Source organism: Squalius cephalus, assembly GCF_949319135.1.
Source record: "Squalius cephalus genome assembly, chromosome: 13".
Taxonomy (NCBI): domain Eukaryota; kingdom Metazoa; phylum Chordata; class Actinopteri; order Cypriniformes; family Leuciscidae; genus Squalius; species Squalius cephalus.
In genome coordinates this window covers 18,720,529-18,736,180 of record NC_137134.1, presented here as the reverse complement: position 1 = coordinate 18,736,180, position 15,652 = coordinate 18,720,529, and the positions used below count along the sequence as shown (strand labels likewise).

The window sequence follows — 15,652 nt, the reverse complement described above, 5'->3', positions numbered from 1 at the left end:
ATACTACTGTAAGAACCAAACACAAATAGACTTCATACTTAAATTTAAAATTTTATTGTAAAATTGAAAAAAAGAGAGAAAGAGAGAAGCCCATTAAGTGTTTCTTTTCAATGCATACATTTTCTAAACATAACCAATAAATAGGCGATTCATAAACAGATTGTTGTCATAAATAAATAAATAAACGATCATAAATGAATTGGCAAATCATTAGATGAGTAGGCATAACAGTAAAACAATGTAAGCAGCAAGTATTTGAGAAATGTCAACGGGATGTTTGGTTTCTCAGGCATTTGTCTCGGACATATCTTCTCTGTCTCAATAAAATAAATAAATAAATAAATAAATAAATAAACAGAAAGACTGTCCATTTCAGTTGTTCATGCAGCACCGATCACATCGCAGAGACAGATGGTGCACCTCTCGTTCTCTTTTCTTGGAAAATATCAAACGAACATTAACAAGGAAACCGAAAACAACTGTAAACAGCATTGTCTCATCCAGGCTTTAAGAACAGCGCAGGGAATGCCTGGCTCTCCCACTGCACATTTCACACAGCAAAATCAATACTCTTGATATATATTTCCTTATGCTTTGTGCTGAGAAAACCAGAACTTTAACATGATCTTTATAAAGCAAAAAAACCCCGCCCCACCCCGAAAGCCACCCGCCCACCGACTACTCCCCCATAGAATCTGAGAAATGTGCTGCTGTTCCCTAATATACAGATTTCATATCTATAATAAGCTACTTTCCTTAGCATACAAACCATAGTTAAAGAATCATATCGTTAATATGAGTAGTACCTTTATAACACTTTAACCCCCCCCCCCCCGAAGCTTTCCCACCCTTTCCCCCCTTGAGCATGCTCACAGATCAAAGTTCGGCATGAAGATCTGAGCAACGAAACGTGAACGTGGTTTGAATGAGAAAAACGCAAGTATGAAATGCTGGTGGTCTGGTTTCTCCAGAAATACCTGTAGTGCATAACGTCCCCCCCCACCTCCCCCCCTTGTTTCTCGCAAACGCAATTTGTATTAACGCCGTCGGTTCACCTTTCAACACATCAAGTTTCATTTTATATGCCTTTCCAATCTCATTTTTTTTCTTTCAAGCTGTAATGATATCATCCTTCAAACTTATTAAACTTCAGGCACTAGTTGCCATTTTTAATTTGTATTACACTTGCTTTTACATGCAGGCCAAATTTAATTTGATTTTAATAATTCACATCTGGCATGGAGAGATTCTGCGAGGAAGGCCCTTGCAACTTGAGGTTATTAGACCGCCGATGCCCGAGGGCTGCATGTCTGTATATCACGACGTTCTGATATGCCACCACAGGACAGGAGAGGGGAGATGAAATGGAGAGAGTTCAGCAGAAAAAGGCCATTATAACCTGTGAATCGAATGCGATCCATTCCGGCGCGACCTGAGGCTAAAAAACGGCTGTGATATACAGGCGACGTTAATGTTTACCAGCGGAAACTTATTTCTGACGTCCGGGAGATTAAACATTTAACATACAGATATATTTATAGGTAAGACAAACAGGTCAAATATCCACAGTGGAAATCAAATGAGGTCAAAACATGTGCTTTTCTGTCCTACCTAAATTCTAGAGCTCTGTTTTTGCATCTTTTCCGGTTTATTTGTGAATTCCGTGAGGACCTGAACTTCCTGTACTTCTGTCAATATATTATCTTTCGTTTTGGCATTTCTATGAAGGCAGTGCGTAATTGACGAGTTGGCGAGCGGAGCGGAACGGCGGCGTGGATAAAACTGAAAAAAAAAAAAAAAAAAGATAAATAAATAAATGTATGAAGAACATTAGATGCATAGGAAAACAGGAAAATAGTTAAAGACCCCATGAAATTGTTTGGCGAGTTGATGCGTTTCCTTTTGAAACAGGAAGTTGGGGCATGGCAACTTGTTTTAAATAGCCAACCGCCTTTAGTTTACATCACAGCCGCAATTTGCAACACTACAAAAATCCTACACTTGTCTAATTTTACACTTAAAAATAAATCTATTGAGGAGACAAAATAGACATATTCAAGATGCAATTTAGTCTTATATATTTATAATATATATATTTTAGATCATTTGACTGGACATCAATAATAAAAAAAGACTAATTAATACATTTTTCTGTGTAGTTAGTTGCAGATACAGCAGAATTAGTGGGAGGAGCATTCTGACTCAAGAGCATCTGATTGGACTAAAAAATCGATGAGTCATCAAGCTAACAAACAGCCACCAATTCTGACTTCATCCTAGACTTTTAAATTTGCAGTCAATAACATTTTGGTCCGTTTCCCCAGAAGACGGTAAATGAGGTAACATTAGCCTCAGAGCTAACACACAAACTAAGCATCACTAAACTTGATTTTGATTTCATGGGGTCTTTAAGATTCTTGTCAAGTGCTTCAGAGTTGTGTATATTTGTGACTTGTCTGAGAGCAAAGCATCAGCTGCGGTTAAGTACACTATAATGTCAGACTCTGTGGCTTTTTCATTGATGGATCAGTTTGCTCCAACTGTAACCCCCCATGGCTGCTATTTGCAAGCTGTTGGTGAGCTCTTTACAGGCTGCTCATTAGACCTTTGCAGACAGTTAGTGTCAAGCTAATCCATACCAGTCTGAGAAGCATATTCTTAGAAATACGGGGTTCAACTAGTTGTCCCGCGGCGTTTTCTATATCTTAAACTCATTTATTAGCGAAATGAACTTTAAAAAAATCAATGCGGAATTGATTGTGCAGGTTTCCGAGGCGAAATTTGATTATTCTTTTGAACATGGTCCCTGTAAAATTCTGATGTGCTTCAGAAATTGTAAGCAATAACAAGTTTGTCCCTTCTGTTACGAACCTCAACTAGGACATTTTGTGGGCTGTGTTAGGGTTTAAGGCTTGGTATCTATGTAACTGCTTGTTCACTTACCAGTGTGCTTTATCAAGTTGATATTCAGCATTTGGCACCAACCGTGTGATGAGTTTGTTCTTGAAAGATGCACGAAAATGGACGATATGAAAGCTCTGCTGGTCCCTCGTAATGGTAAAGTTGGGCGATACTTTACAAAGCACGATCGTAAACCTGATGAAATCAAACTTTAGTAGAAAAAGCACTAAATCGGCGCACAAAAACAAAGTGAACATTTCCCATCCCTGTCAAGCGTTAACTGTATTTTTCGGATTATTTATCTGTGCAATGGTACAGCAGTTATATTGCGGATAGTTTGCGTTGAAGCCACAGGTACTTATTCTGCTCGATAAGTAAAGCTTTCATTGGATAAATATGTTAGTTTATGTGTACTGAATAACTACCCAAGGTTTCGCTAAACCAGCAACACTTCGCACATGCATATATAGATATACTCAGCATTTGCTCTCTGGAATGTGGCCTATTTCTGACATCGGAGTAAAAAAAAAAAAAAAAGACGATGGATGATGGACCCTTCCCTCCCTCTTTTTTTCATCATGAATGAAAATGACTGAACATGCTCCTAACGATCTCCAATCCACATATTCTACTCCACTAAAATAGTATAGCTTTTAAAATACTTTTTTTCTTCATTTTTTTTTTCTATTTTGTTTAAATATTCTGAAACCCAGTAGCTATAAATGTAAAAGGAAAAGAAATCAAAATCCCTTTCCTCTTCCGACCTGAAGCGAATATTTATGCTTTTTTTTTTTTTTCTTTTTTTTTATTTACTTATGTCATTAGTAGTAGTTTGTAGTATTAGTATTGTTATTAATACCATATATTTCTGTTGAGGAATAAAAATGTTTGGTCCTTTGGTCCCTTTGGGGTGAAAGATTTATCAGTTTCACTGAGGGCATGGAAACCTCGGTGACCACAGAATGTCCTGCGTTTGCTGAAAGACGGTGACAGGAGAAAAGGAAAGAGGGAAAGAGAAAGAAAGTCCACTAGCGGGACAAGAAGAACTTCTTTTTTTTTCCACTGCATTTTTCCTTGGTCTTCAAGTTTAACCCTCATTTGTCCAGTGTGATAAAAGCCATAAGCGCCTCTTCCTTTAAATAGCATATGTGTGTATAATATGTATATAGAAATCGAAGTTGTTCTCGCTTTTTTTCTTTTTTCTTTTTGTTTGTTGCTTGACTGACGGTTCGAAGCTCAGCGAGAGACAGGACATGTTGAGTTCTCTGTCTTTAGAGAGATCTTCCTCTTGTCTTTCGTGCGCTGTGCCGAGTGTGGTTTGTCCACTGGCGCCGGTTCACCCGCAATCCTCCTCTGTACCGAACATCTTCGTAAAATAAATGCTGATATGTCTTCAAAAAAATCCATTCGTGTTGTTCTTGTTTGTTTTGAAAGAAAAAGTTAAATTCCTTTTGAGATTTCACTCTTCAAATCCTGTAAAAGAAAAGAAAATTATAAATAAATATACAATAAAAGTATATATATATATACATAACTGTGTGTGTGTCTACATTAAATTACAATAATACATAATAAATGTATTTAATATTGAATAACAACTAAATATATAAAGGAATTGTTATTTAAAAAATATATATAAATAATTATTATCATTATTAATGCATCACATTATATATACACACACACACAAAATGTAATAATAATTGTAATAACACATTAATAATAATAATACTTTAATTTTTATACATATACACTTTGATATGTATATATTTTTTCTCAAATATACGCATATACATAAAATACAAAATATACTCAAAGTACTATAATATATACTACGTTTAATAACAACAACAACAACTACATATAGCCGACATATTTATTTATTTATTTATTTATTTAAAAATACATATACAAAATATGTTATTATATATATATATATATATATATATATATATATATATATATATACACACACACACACACACATATATATATAATTATTAGATGTTATATAAATATATATAAAAAAAATAATAATAATAACAAACATAAATAAATACACACAGACACACATTCTCTCTCTCTCTCTCTCTCTCTATATATAATATCATGAATATTCAATATTTTGAATAATTAATAAAATATTTAATGTTATATATTATATATTACATTAAATACCATTATTATTACATATATGTAATTTGAATAATTCTTATACAAATTTAATATACTGAATGTTTAATAAATCATTGAAACAAGTCTCAAGTTTATATTTACTGGTCAAATATCTGTGTCTTCCAGTTAAGAATGGTACCTGTGCTGTTGCTGAGAGCCCTGTGTGGGACGGGCCCTGTCAGTACGGGCGGCTCGCGTCCTTCGGCCGTTTTAACTGCACTTTCAACCTCTTCATGCCGATCTGAAAGCCGTTCATGGCCTGGATAGCAGCCTGTGCACTTGCTGGGTTGTCGAAGCTCACGAAGCCTGCAACGAGAACAGACGTGAACCAAGTCGTTTGGATACTAAAACTAACTATATGGCATCATATTAAAGAAACCGTAAAACATTCAAATCAAGCCAAAAACAAAAACAAAAAAAAGGCTTTTTATTGAACATATTGCAACTTTAACTCTAAAATCACCATATATGCATCTGTGTGGGCTACTTTTGAGCATATTTAAGTCACTGGTGGTATAGAACAGGGACAAATCGCCCCATAGGACTCCGAAACGGGGCCACCCACGGCATACAAACCACATTCGTCCATGCGTCCTTTTAAAAGCCAGTGACCAAAAAGCCGCATTAAAGCATGGATGCACTTTCGCTGGCATCACGAGCGCCGTCAGGAACCGGTCGTGAACCGTGAAAAAAAAAACGGGAGCTTCCATCGACCGTCAGCCACCTGAGAGCAGAGTGGCCTAGGCTCTTATCCGAGTCTGCAAATGCCCCCATTTCGAGGCTTGTATCTATAAGACGAGAGGGTCCACGTGGAGGTGAAGTGGGGGATAAAGCCACAAGGCTGCTTAATGGGGAATCTATGTATGTCAGTGCTCTCAGCCAAGTCCCATCGGTCCATCTCGGGCCGCGGCCCGCACCGCAGATTAATTACTCTACCGAGCGCCTGTTACCCAGACCTGACATTATGCAGTAAATGCATAGTGTATAAGTCAATACCGCAAATAGGTCCTACTTCACAAATTTATATCTTATTAACCTCCCCCAGGAGACGGGAGCTGCTATTAATTGTGGCTTGGGAAATGTCTCCCCCTGGAGCAGGAACAGATGTTGATCCATAATGGGCCTTTTTGCTTCACTTAGGAGTTTTTTTCTAGCTCAGGGTTTTCTAAAAGGCAGCGGGTTGCACGTGGAAGCATTAGGCTACTTAATTCAATTACGCAATACTTCCTCACTTGTATAAGTTACACTAAGCAAACATATGTATCACCATTTTACTGATATTAGGTGAACACATTTGGATTTGTGGTGAGTGAGAGAAGATCATGAGCCCATGTTTACTTGTATAGCACATTTCCCACATGCCGATAGGTTCAGTTTTGCTTTATAAAACTTGTTAAAGCTTGGCGTTTATGATGAATGCCACTATATGTTTTATACCAATATTTTCATTCATGTTCCATTCTGAATATAGTTACATTTAAAGTCAAGTCAAGTCACCTTTATTTACTGTACATAGCGATTTTTACAATACAGATTGTTTCAAAGCAGCTTTTACAGTGATAACCGGAAAATAATGCAACAAAGTTTGTTTCTAGAAGAAAATAGCATCATAGTCCAGCTTAAAATAAATTCAGTGATGCTTAATTGTCATTGTCCAGCTCAGTTCAGTTCTCATTTAATGGTATCAATGCAGGCAGATCAATAATATTGTTGAATATTAAAGGTCCCCAACTAAGCAAGCCAAAAGCCAAAGCCGCCTTAAAGGATTTGTTGTGGAGTGAGGGAAACTAAAATGCATGTTTATAATAAAAATCCATAATTTTGTACATGTATAGTATATATAATTGCATGTATAAATGACAAGACAATCATAGAACATTAGGAAAAAAATGCACACAAAAAATGTATGTGGAAAGAAATGCCTCACCAAAACATTTGCTCTGGTTGGTGGCTCTATCCATGAAGACCTTGGAGGAGATGACTGTACCAAATGGAAGGAACATCTGCATGAGCTCGTTGTCACCAAATTCCTGCGGTAGATGGTAGATGAAGAGGTTGCAGCCCTCTGGTCCTGCAACACAAACAGGTTGTTATTCACTGTGAAGTTTCCATTCAAGAACAAGTGAGGTTTTTTTTTTAAATATAAGAACTTATTTATAAATCATAGACCTTAGTCAGGGTAGCGCCATATTTAATGTTTTTCAGGAAAGAAAACGAGACTGAATGATAGAAGTACTGTGCATTCAAGGGCTTGAAGTGCGTTTAACAACATACCGATTGTCCAGCCGACGAAACGTCTTTCTGAAAAAAAAAATTCAGTAGACAAAAACTCCATGAAATAGTTTTGACGGTTGTGAGTTATGAAATTTATGTGATCTAGGACCTTCATTCAGTGCATGTCATTGTAAATAATGTGGCTGCATCCGAAATCGCAAACCCTACTATGTAGTGGACGAAAAACAGTGTGTGACAAAAGAAGTATGTCCGAATTCATAAAACAGTAGGCAAAAAGTACCTGGATGACCTACTATTCCCGGGCGAGATTCTGAAGTGGGCATATGATGGACACTTTACTATCCCATGAGGCCACGGGAGAGGATTTATGAATGGAAATGAATAGACGCAACTGACGCTGGTAGGTCACATGATAATGACAACATGGCGAATGTTGTACATTCAGATTACATTCATACTACACACATTCATACTCTATAGAACATACTTTTTAGCAGTCACAAAGTAATTACATATTTAAAATAAGTACCTACTCAAGAGTTTTTGCGATTTTGGACGCAGCCAATAGGTATATCCCTCATAGCCTCGTTTTCATCCTGGTTAAATTCAATATGGCGTCTAACATAACTAAGGTCTATATTGTTCATTTCAGGCATTTCATTCAGTTTGAAATATTTCAGCAAAATTACTATTCACTCATCATCATGGATGTCATATTGATGTATATGCATAGAAACGAATGAAAAATCTCTCACCCTCACCTTCTCTCTGCTGCTGCTGTTGAATGACTTGTGGTGGCTGTGGCAAGCTTTGGCCAATAGGGGTCAGTGTGGTCGCTGGGTAGATGGCTGTACGTACAAAGAGAAATTTGTGAGCACACAGCCTGTATTTATGTGATACAGCATTGAACAAGGCTAGGAGAGAGAGAGAGAGAGAGAGAGAGAGAGAGAGAGAGAGAGAGAGAGAGAGAGAGAGAGAGAGAGAGAGAGAGAGAGAGAGAGAGAGAAAAGAATCAAACTAACAACCATCCATTTAAAGTAAGCAGCACAAAAAAACGAATCACCCTAAGCATTCGCATATATATATATATATATATAGTGTATATATCATATATGTTGTGTATAAATTGCCACGTGTATTATTAAAAATACATATAACATTATATGTTTTTATTGCGCGCCGGCTCGATCACCTTTCTAGAGTCGCGACATCAGCTATTTCTATATGCAGCGTGCGTCACGGTCAATGATTCGTGCTGATAATACTGTGCTGGTTTGTTTAATTTTTAGAGTGATTATTAATTATTTACGGTAACAACAACATAGTCTGACATAATCTGTGTGTAAACAATTTCTACAAAATGAAGTGATGACAATGAAATGAAATCAAGCTATAAAGGTTCAGTGTATCCTTCCCACATATACATATATATATATACATATATACATATGTACATATACATATGTACATATATATATATATATATATATATATATATATATATATATATATATATATATATATATATATATTACGGAGATTCTGGCCTTGCCACTGGTTTCAGCAAGCGGATCCAGAGCAGCGTTGGCGCCTACGCTTTGTTGTTATGTATCGTCATCATTGCGTCGCGTTCTTATTGGTTTGCTGGCATATGGGGTAGTTAATGCACAGGGAAAGCTGTCCGCGAATCGCTCTCCCAAGAGGAAAAATGCACTTTTTATTTTTTTAAAAGTGTTCACCTGCTATGGTGTCTTATTTGTCGTCTCTTAGATAGGAGTCTTTCTGCCGATGCACAGTACCGTTTAAAGGCACACTATGCAAGATTTGTACCTTAATATAACAGCTTCGAAATCATTTTGATGGTAAACGAACTCGTAGTAGGGCGAATCATCCCAATAGCAAAGCGGGGGTGGGGGGGGGGGATGCCGCTGGCAAAACCAGCAATGCAAGTTTGAGAGGTGGCGCCCCACCAAATCTCGCGAGAATCACGACTTGCTTTACGGCACAACGTCACATACATCAACAACATATGAAGCAGCCTCTATGGAAGACACTAGCACGCATTTCAGACGTGAATCATGGCAGAGTCGACGAAGAAAACGAAGAAAGCGCGATCAGAAGAGTGTGGAGACGGCTCTGCGTGAGTGGGATTTACGACAGTAATGTTAAATACAAGTACTCCACAGCGACTCTAGGGGTCGCTGTTTGAGAAAAACGGAAACTGCATAGTGTGCCTTTAAAGGTGCGATACTAGTGGCACCTAGTGGAATTACAAGAACATATTTTGCAAACGCCTATTTCGCACGTCGTTCCTCCCTCAACTCAAACATCACAATCACAGCTCTTACGGGTGCTTGTGATGGCACGTCTCAACAGGTAAATGTAGGCTACTTTCAATAAAACATATTAGGAATACTTTTAGCTATGTTGCTATGTGTCATGAGAGTAAGCAACTGAGAAGCTAACTGTAAGCCGCTGGAGGTAATGCATTCACAGTCAGGTCATTCATGTGACAGGGTTTGAGACTGTGAGCCCAGGAACCTGTATAGCTGATCAACAGTTTTGCTCTCGCCTGATTTCTCGCATCTCAGAAGCTCAGGGACATATTATGTAAGTTAACTCAGGTTGTGGAATCCTGGTGCTGTTCACTCTACAATGTTAATTAGTTAAGTAATTCTGTTTTCATGATATTTTTGTGAAGTTGCTTTGTCTTATGTCCACACATTTGTGTGCTGTTTTAGTTCAGCGACGGCTAATTCAGGAAAGCAGCAAGTCTAAAGTTTGCATCCTTGGTGAGCGGAGCGAGGTGTGTATTATTTGGCTCCATGTATAAGAGACGGAAAGGCTTTAAGGATATAAAATATCTACATTGTCATTGACTGTTACAAGAAATTGTTTTGTTGTGTATCTTATACCAGAAAAGTACATGTGTTAAGTGAGCAAATTATTGTTTTATGTGTTGTTATTTTTAAATAACTTTAAAGGTCACTTGATTTGCATTGCACATTTACACAAATGCATGATGATGCACTGTAAAAGAGGAAAGGATTTATTTGTAAATTTGTGTTATGCCAACGGTTCATTAACCAGCTATTTGTGTGTTTACTTTTAGTTTTCACAGTGCTCATGCTGATTTTAGAAGAATCAAAAAATGATTGCACCTGTTAGAGACTCTTATTAAGGAGCCAAGGGCTGCTACACTAAAGCCCAATTTATACTTCAGCGTCAAACTCACGCCATAGCTACGTCGTAGGCTGTGTGTAGCGCGCTTACCCTTCGGCGTACCCTGGCGTGCACCTCTCCAAAAATGTAGTAATGCGTCAATTCTACGCGGACCGCAAGCGCTGTGATTGGTCTTCTAGAACCCCTCCCTCAGGTTTCACATGCTCCCTCTGCATGTGTAATTGCGTATAGTATAGTATAAATGAAAACCAACGCGTTGCCTACAGCGTAGAGGCTCCGGCGTAGGTCCGACACAGAAGTATAAATCAGCCTTAAAACTCTTGTCTAGAGTGAACGCGAGCATTTCGCTTATTATAAACCCATCCAACGTACCTGAATTGGGCGCTTTTTTAAATATGACTCACCCCCCAGCATACCTAGTTAAAAAAGTCACCGCTCACCACTGATACACATATTTCAAAAGTTCACCTGTATATTGCTGCACCCCGGTGAAGGCCTGCTGTAGGGTGTCCGCAGCTGTGGGGCTTTGGGTGGAGTAAGGGGGCAGTCCGTTGGTGTACATGGCCTCGACCGCTGGGTGTCCATTGGGCTGGTGAGGGATGCTGGTGAAGCCGTTGACGATAGGAGTGACGATGCTGGGGACGGCTGATGTGGTGATGTTGGCAGGTGGTGAGCTGAGGCCTGCTGAGCCAGGAAAACAAACATAGACAGCACATTTTAGGTCAGCACAGCTACCAAACAAAGTGTACAAAACGTCTGCAATTTCACATTAAAACATAAAATGTATATACACATTTTAAAATGCTGTCGATGTGGGATGAGGTCATATACAGCATTATCTTTTTGCCAGTTAGTTTTGAGGCTAATGCTATTGTACTGATAAACGATCACTAAATTCACTTGTAACACACATATACATACATACATGCATACATGCATTCACACACACACACACATATATATATATATATATATATATATATATATATATATATATATATATATATATATATATATATATATACACACACACAAACAAATATAGAATTTACATCTGTCTATCTATCTATCTATCTATCTATCTATCTATCTATCTATCTATCTATCTATCTATCTATCTATCTATCTATCTATCTATCTGTCTGTCTATAGTACACACACAGTGAATTTTATTAACAATATAGGAGAAAGATTCAAGGTTCACTGAAATTAAATAAAGTATTATATTATTTTATATTAAATTATATGAATGAATTGTTCATATCATTTATTTATAATAATATTATTTATATAGAATCTATTTTTAATTATATATTATAGATAAGATACAGTATTACTTATACAAGTAATTATAAAGTTTTATAATAACTCATTAAAGAGTCATTAACAATCATCATTAGACTATATTATGCTGAATTAATGTCCATGAAAACTAATGGAAACGGCATTGAAGTTTGATTAATATATCAAACTTTATATATAGATGAATGTAGATGAACTGCTGAGCTGTCAATCATTCTCAGAAAAATGTTTTGCGACCATCTGCAAAAGAATCCTTTAATAGACCCTTGCTAGCATGGGTCGGTGTTTGATCCCAAGCCTTGAGCGTTTCTGATCTGTGGCTGTACAAACTACAAAACAGTTCCCATAGGATACCCTTTCAATCTGGATCCGCGAACAATGCTGGAGGATGGTCGTCATGGAAACCCCCAGCATGCCTCAATTACAATGTGGCGAAAGACCCTATAGAAAAGTCTTTATAGAAATATGGCCGAGCTGATGGATTCGAACAGGTTGTAGTGCCGTTCACTTACAGCATGACAGAGTGTGAACCAAGCTCTTGAACACAGAGGTTCCCAAAACTGTACTCAAGCCTCCCACTGCTGTAACCTGGGGGAATTCCAGTGGGCCGAAGAGAGCTCTCTACTCTCGTTTGTGCTATTTCCTGTTCCTAAGCTTTTTCGCGATTGTTAACTTCCCACACAGCACATTGATGAATTAGATGACGCCTCTGCCCCATTCTTCCCGGAGCCCAGGAGATTGGGTGCGTTCGGGGACGTCCCGACAGGCAGCTTCAGCCCTACCGACCACACGTGCGGGCCGAGCGGCAGCTGCGTGCTGTTATAATGTTGGGAATCTATCATTGCGATGTGACGCTTTCGAAAAGCTGAACGCTGACGGGAGGATCAGAAAGGGTTAGGAAACAGACTGAGCTAGTCACCGAAACTCAGATCATGTTCTGGTTGAAGAATAAGACTTCAGTAGGCATCAAAAAAAGCTAGCAAGACAAGACAAATGATACAACTAGAGTGATACGAATAGAGTTAGCTCTGGAAAAGTGGGTGATCTCATACAGATAGTGTTGTTGAATTCCACTGCACTGCTTTTCAATTGTTGCAACTATGTAAACATGCGCTAGACGGACATGTTTGCTACGTTTGTTTTTAAAGTTTTGTGCATGATACAGCCTTTAAAAAAAACATGATTCTCAAGTTACATAAAGTTCTGAAGAAAAATCTAGACATTGCATTTTTTTCATGCATTTTTCCACACAAATAATGCGATTGATTTCAGTAAAGTTTGATGTTAGCATGTTGCTAAGCTAACAAAGACAATTTTTACTAGATTTAGCTAATTTTACTATTACTTTTTGGTACTAAATAAAATGTATATATAGAAGCTCTATGGATAATTTCCTTTTGTTTTCCCCTAATGTTTTCCTAACCTCTATGTTCTGATATATTTTAACTGTACGGACAAATAATTTGATGTTAGCAAGTGGCAAAGTAAGCAAACCAAAACAATTTAACCCTCTGACGCTCCGAGCGTAGTGGTCAAAAACGACAGATTTTTTTTTTTCAATGAAATGAATGTACTATATTTTAGTACGATAATATTTTTATTTAATATTTTGTATTTTTAGGTGATTTTATGGTAGGCTACTCAATTATCTATGCAGTATCCATTTATTCACTTTATGAGCATAAACTTTCACAAATGCTGAATGCTTTGGAGCACAGACTTAAGTTAGGTCTCTTTTTAAAGATGACACTTGGCAGATTATTGAAGTGAAAAAAGTTTTAAAAAGTGAACCAAAAAATGTACAAAATTTTAAATGTGCTGTTATGAAAAATGCACAAAATATAATTTTCAACTATAAAACTGTGAGAAAATCAAATCCATAAAGTTGTGTTCCAAATTTGAGCTTGACATCTCAAAAAATTTGCTTAAAGTAAAAAACATTTTTCGGCACCAGAGGGTTCAAATAGATTTAGCTATTTTTAACGGTTACATTTTTGGTATTGAATGAAAAATATATTTAATGTGTACAATTTATAGATTGTTTCCTTTAGGAACGTTCCCCTAAACTCTATATTCCGATATATTTTAACCTGCTGTATGTCATACTGTCTTGTTTGTATTATTCACACAAATCTTCTGTGGTTTTAAGTCTGTCAGACATAAAGTGGGAAACCTTTCTGGGATGTACTCATTGGCCTATAAAAATATGCAAAAATGATGGGTAACATACACAAGTTGAATAAACTGTTGACTAACATGCTTTAACTGGTATTTCTCTTACTATATCCACCATTTTGAATAGGCATTCTGGGATTGTTTACTATGTGACTAGGTTTGGGAATAGAGCTAATGTTCATAATGTTTTTAAAACTGTGTTGAGAAAATCAAGTAAATCAGTTTACTATTCTATACTGTAAACATTTTTATGCGTAATTCACAGATCAAGAGAATCAATAGGCAATTCTTAGTGTGGAACCAATTACGCACTGTATCATCCTTCCCTTTGTGGTTCTGTGTAGTCCATATCATAGCAATTTGTTCCAGATGGAGTCTATTTTGGCATCCAATTCCAAAAGTCCAGAATGAATCCTTCTGTTATTAAAGAAATCTTTTATCTGTCACACCCGTTAGTATGTTGAGCACCACGAGATGTCGAGTATTCTGCAAATACTGTTATTTCATGTTAGGGAAGTGTAATTGGATTTACATTACTGCAATCTGCCCTCGGTGCATCATGCTGATTTTCACCCGATGGTGACTACAATGAGGAACAGCTTACCATATGCACCAAAAGGATTTATTATGCAAATTATACACTGAAATCAACAAGGAACGCTGGAACCGTATCGGTAAGCAGTGCAGCCAAACCAATCACAATAACTAACTCCCATTACATCCATATTTTTTATACAGAGGCTGGCTTATGTTTATTTACTCCTGCAGAGGTTTGCTCTGGTGTAATGCAACGCAATGAGAATATTTAGTTTTACTTTATTTTGATGGTCCCTTTAACACATTCTGTTGACTGTAAGTATAGTTGCATCTACATATTTACTAACTCTCATTAGTAAAGTAAAGTGTTAGTAGACTGGTAGGGTTAGGGTTAGAATAAGTTGACATGTAGTTGCAAAGTTACTTGTAGTCAGTAGAATGTCTGTTGGGGGACCATCAAAATAAAGAGTTAGCAGATATTAAGCATATAGTCTACTAATACTCTAATGAGAGTTAGTTGACATGCAGTTGCAAAGTTACTTATAGTCAACAGAATGTTCAAAAGGAACCAAAATAAAGTATTACCGAATATTTATGCTAGTCTACATATACTTCTATGGCAGCTGCACGAAATTTTGTCAAAACCTTTACACCTATAAACTTGACCACAATTTACTCTTTTTTTTAAACTAGTCTTCATGTCGTTCCAAACCTGTATGACTTTCCCTCCATTAAACTAAAAATCATAGTGCTTCTATGTTGATTTTGTTTGGAGCTCGACAGCTCCAGTCCCCATTCACTTCCAAAGAGCAGCGTGAACATTCCGCTAAACGTCTCATTTTGTGTTCAACGGGGAAAAACTGACACCATTCGGGACTGTTTTGCATTAAGTTTTTCTCACGTTTGGAGACAGAAAAATGGCAACATACCAAAAGAAATATAAATCAATTCACATACGAGACTATTTCATCCAAATGCTGCAGAAATGCAACAGTGGGTTTTAGTCTTTAACCATTTTTAAAGGTATTATAACAGCTCATTTAGCAAATGAATGTCTCCAAATGATCTTCAATGTAGTCTAATGGAACTTTTAAGAATGCTTTAGCTTGTTACCAAGTCTTCAATGCAACTGTAGGCCTCTAAA

General features: G+C 37.0%; 1 protein-coding gene across 20 annotated transcripts in view; it reads right to left on the bottom strand.

Annotated features, from left to right (window-relative positions):
* Nucleotides 1-2,154: 2,154 nt before the first annotated feature.
* Nucleotides 2,155-15,652, bottom strand: part of celf5a (cugbp, Elav-like family member 5a) — a 216,057-nt gene continuing 202,559 nt past the window's right edge. For 5 of the 20 annotated variants that reach the window (XM_079890104.1, XM_079890102.1, XM_079890117.1 and 2 more), the window contains exons 9-14: nt 10,963-11,178; nt 8,073-8,159; nt 7,351-7,377; nt 7,004-7,147; nt 5,216-5,382; nt 2,155-4,374 (exon numbers count right to left, since the gene is read on the bottom strand). In XM_079890104.1, coding sequence (XP_079746230.1) covers nt 5,255-5,382; nt 7,004-7,147; nt 7,351-7,377; nt 8,073-8,159; nt 10,963-11,178 — 602 coding nt within the window. In that variant the 3' untranslated portion in view covers nt 2,155-4,374; nt 5,216-5,254. Of the gene's footprint in view, nt 4,375-5,215; nt 5,383-7,003; nt 7,148-7,350; nt 7,378-8,066; nt 8,160-10,962; nt 11,179-15,652 lie in introns of all 20 variants that reach the window. The other 15 variants (XM_079890103.1, XM_079890107.1, XM_079890109.1 and 12 more) reach the window with 5 other exon arrangements.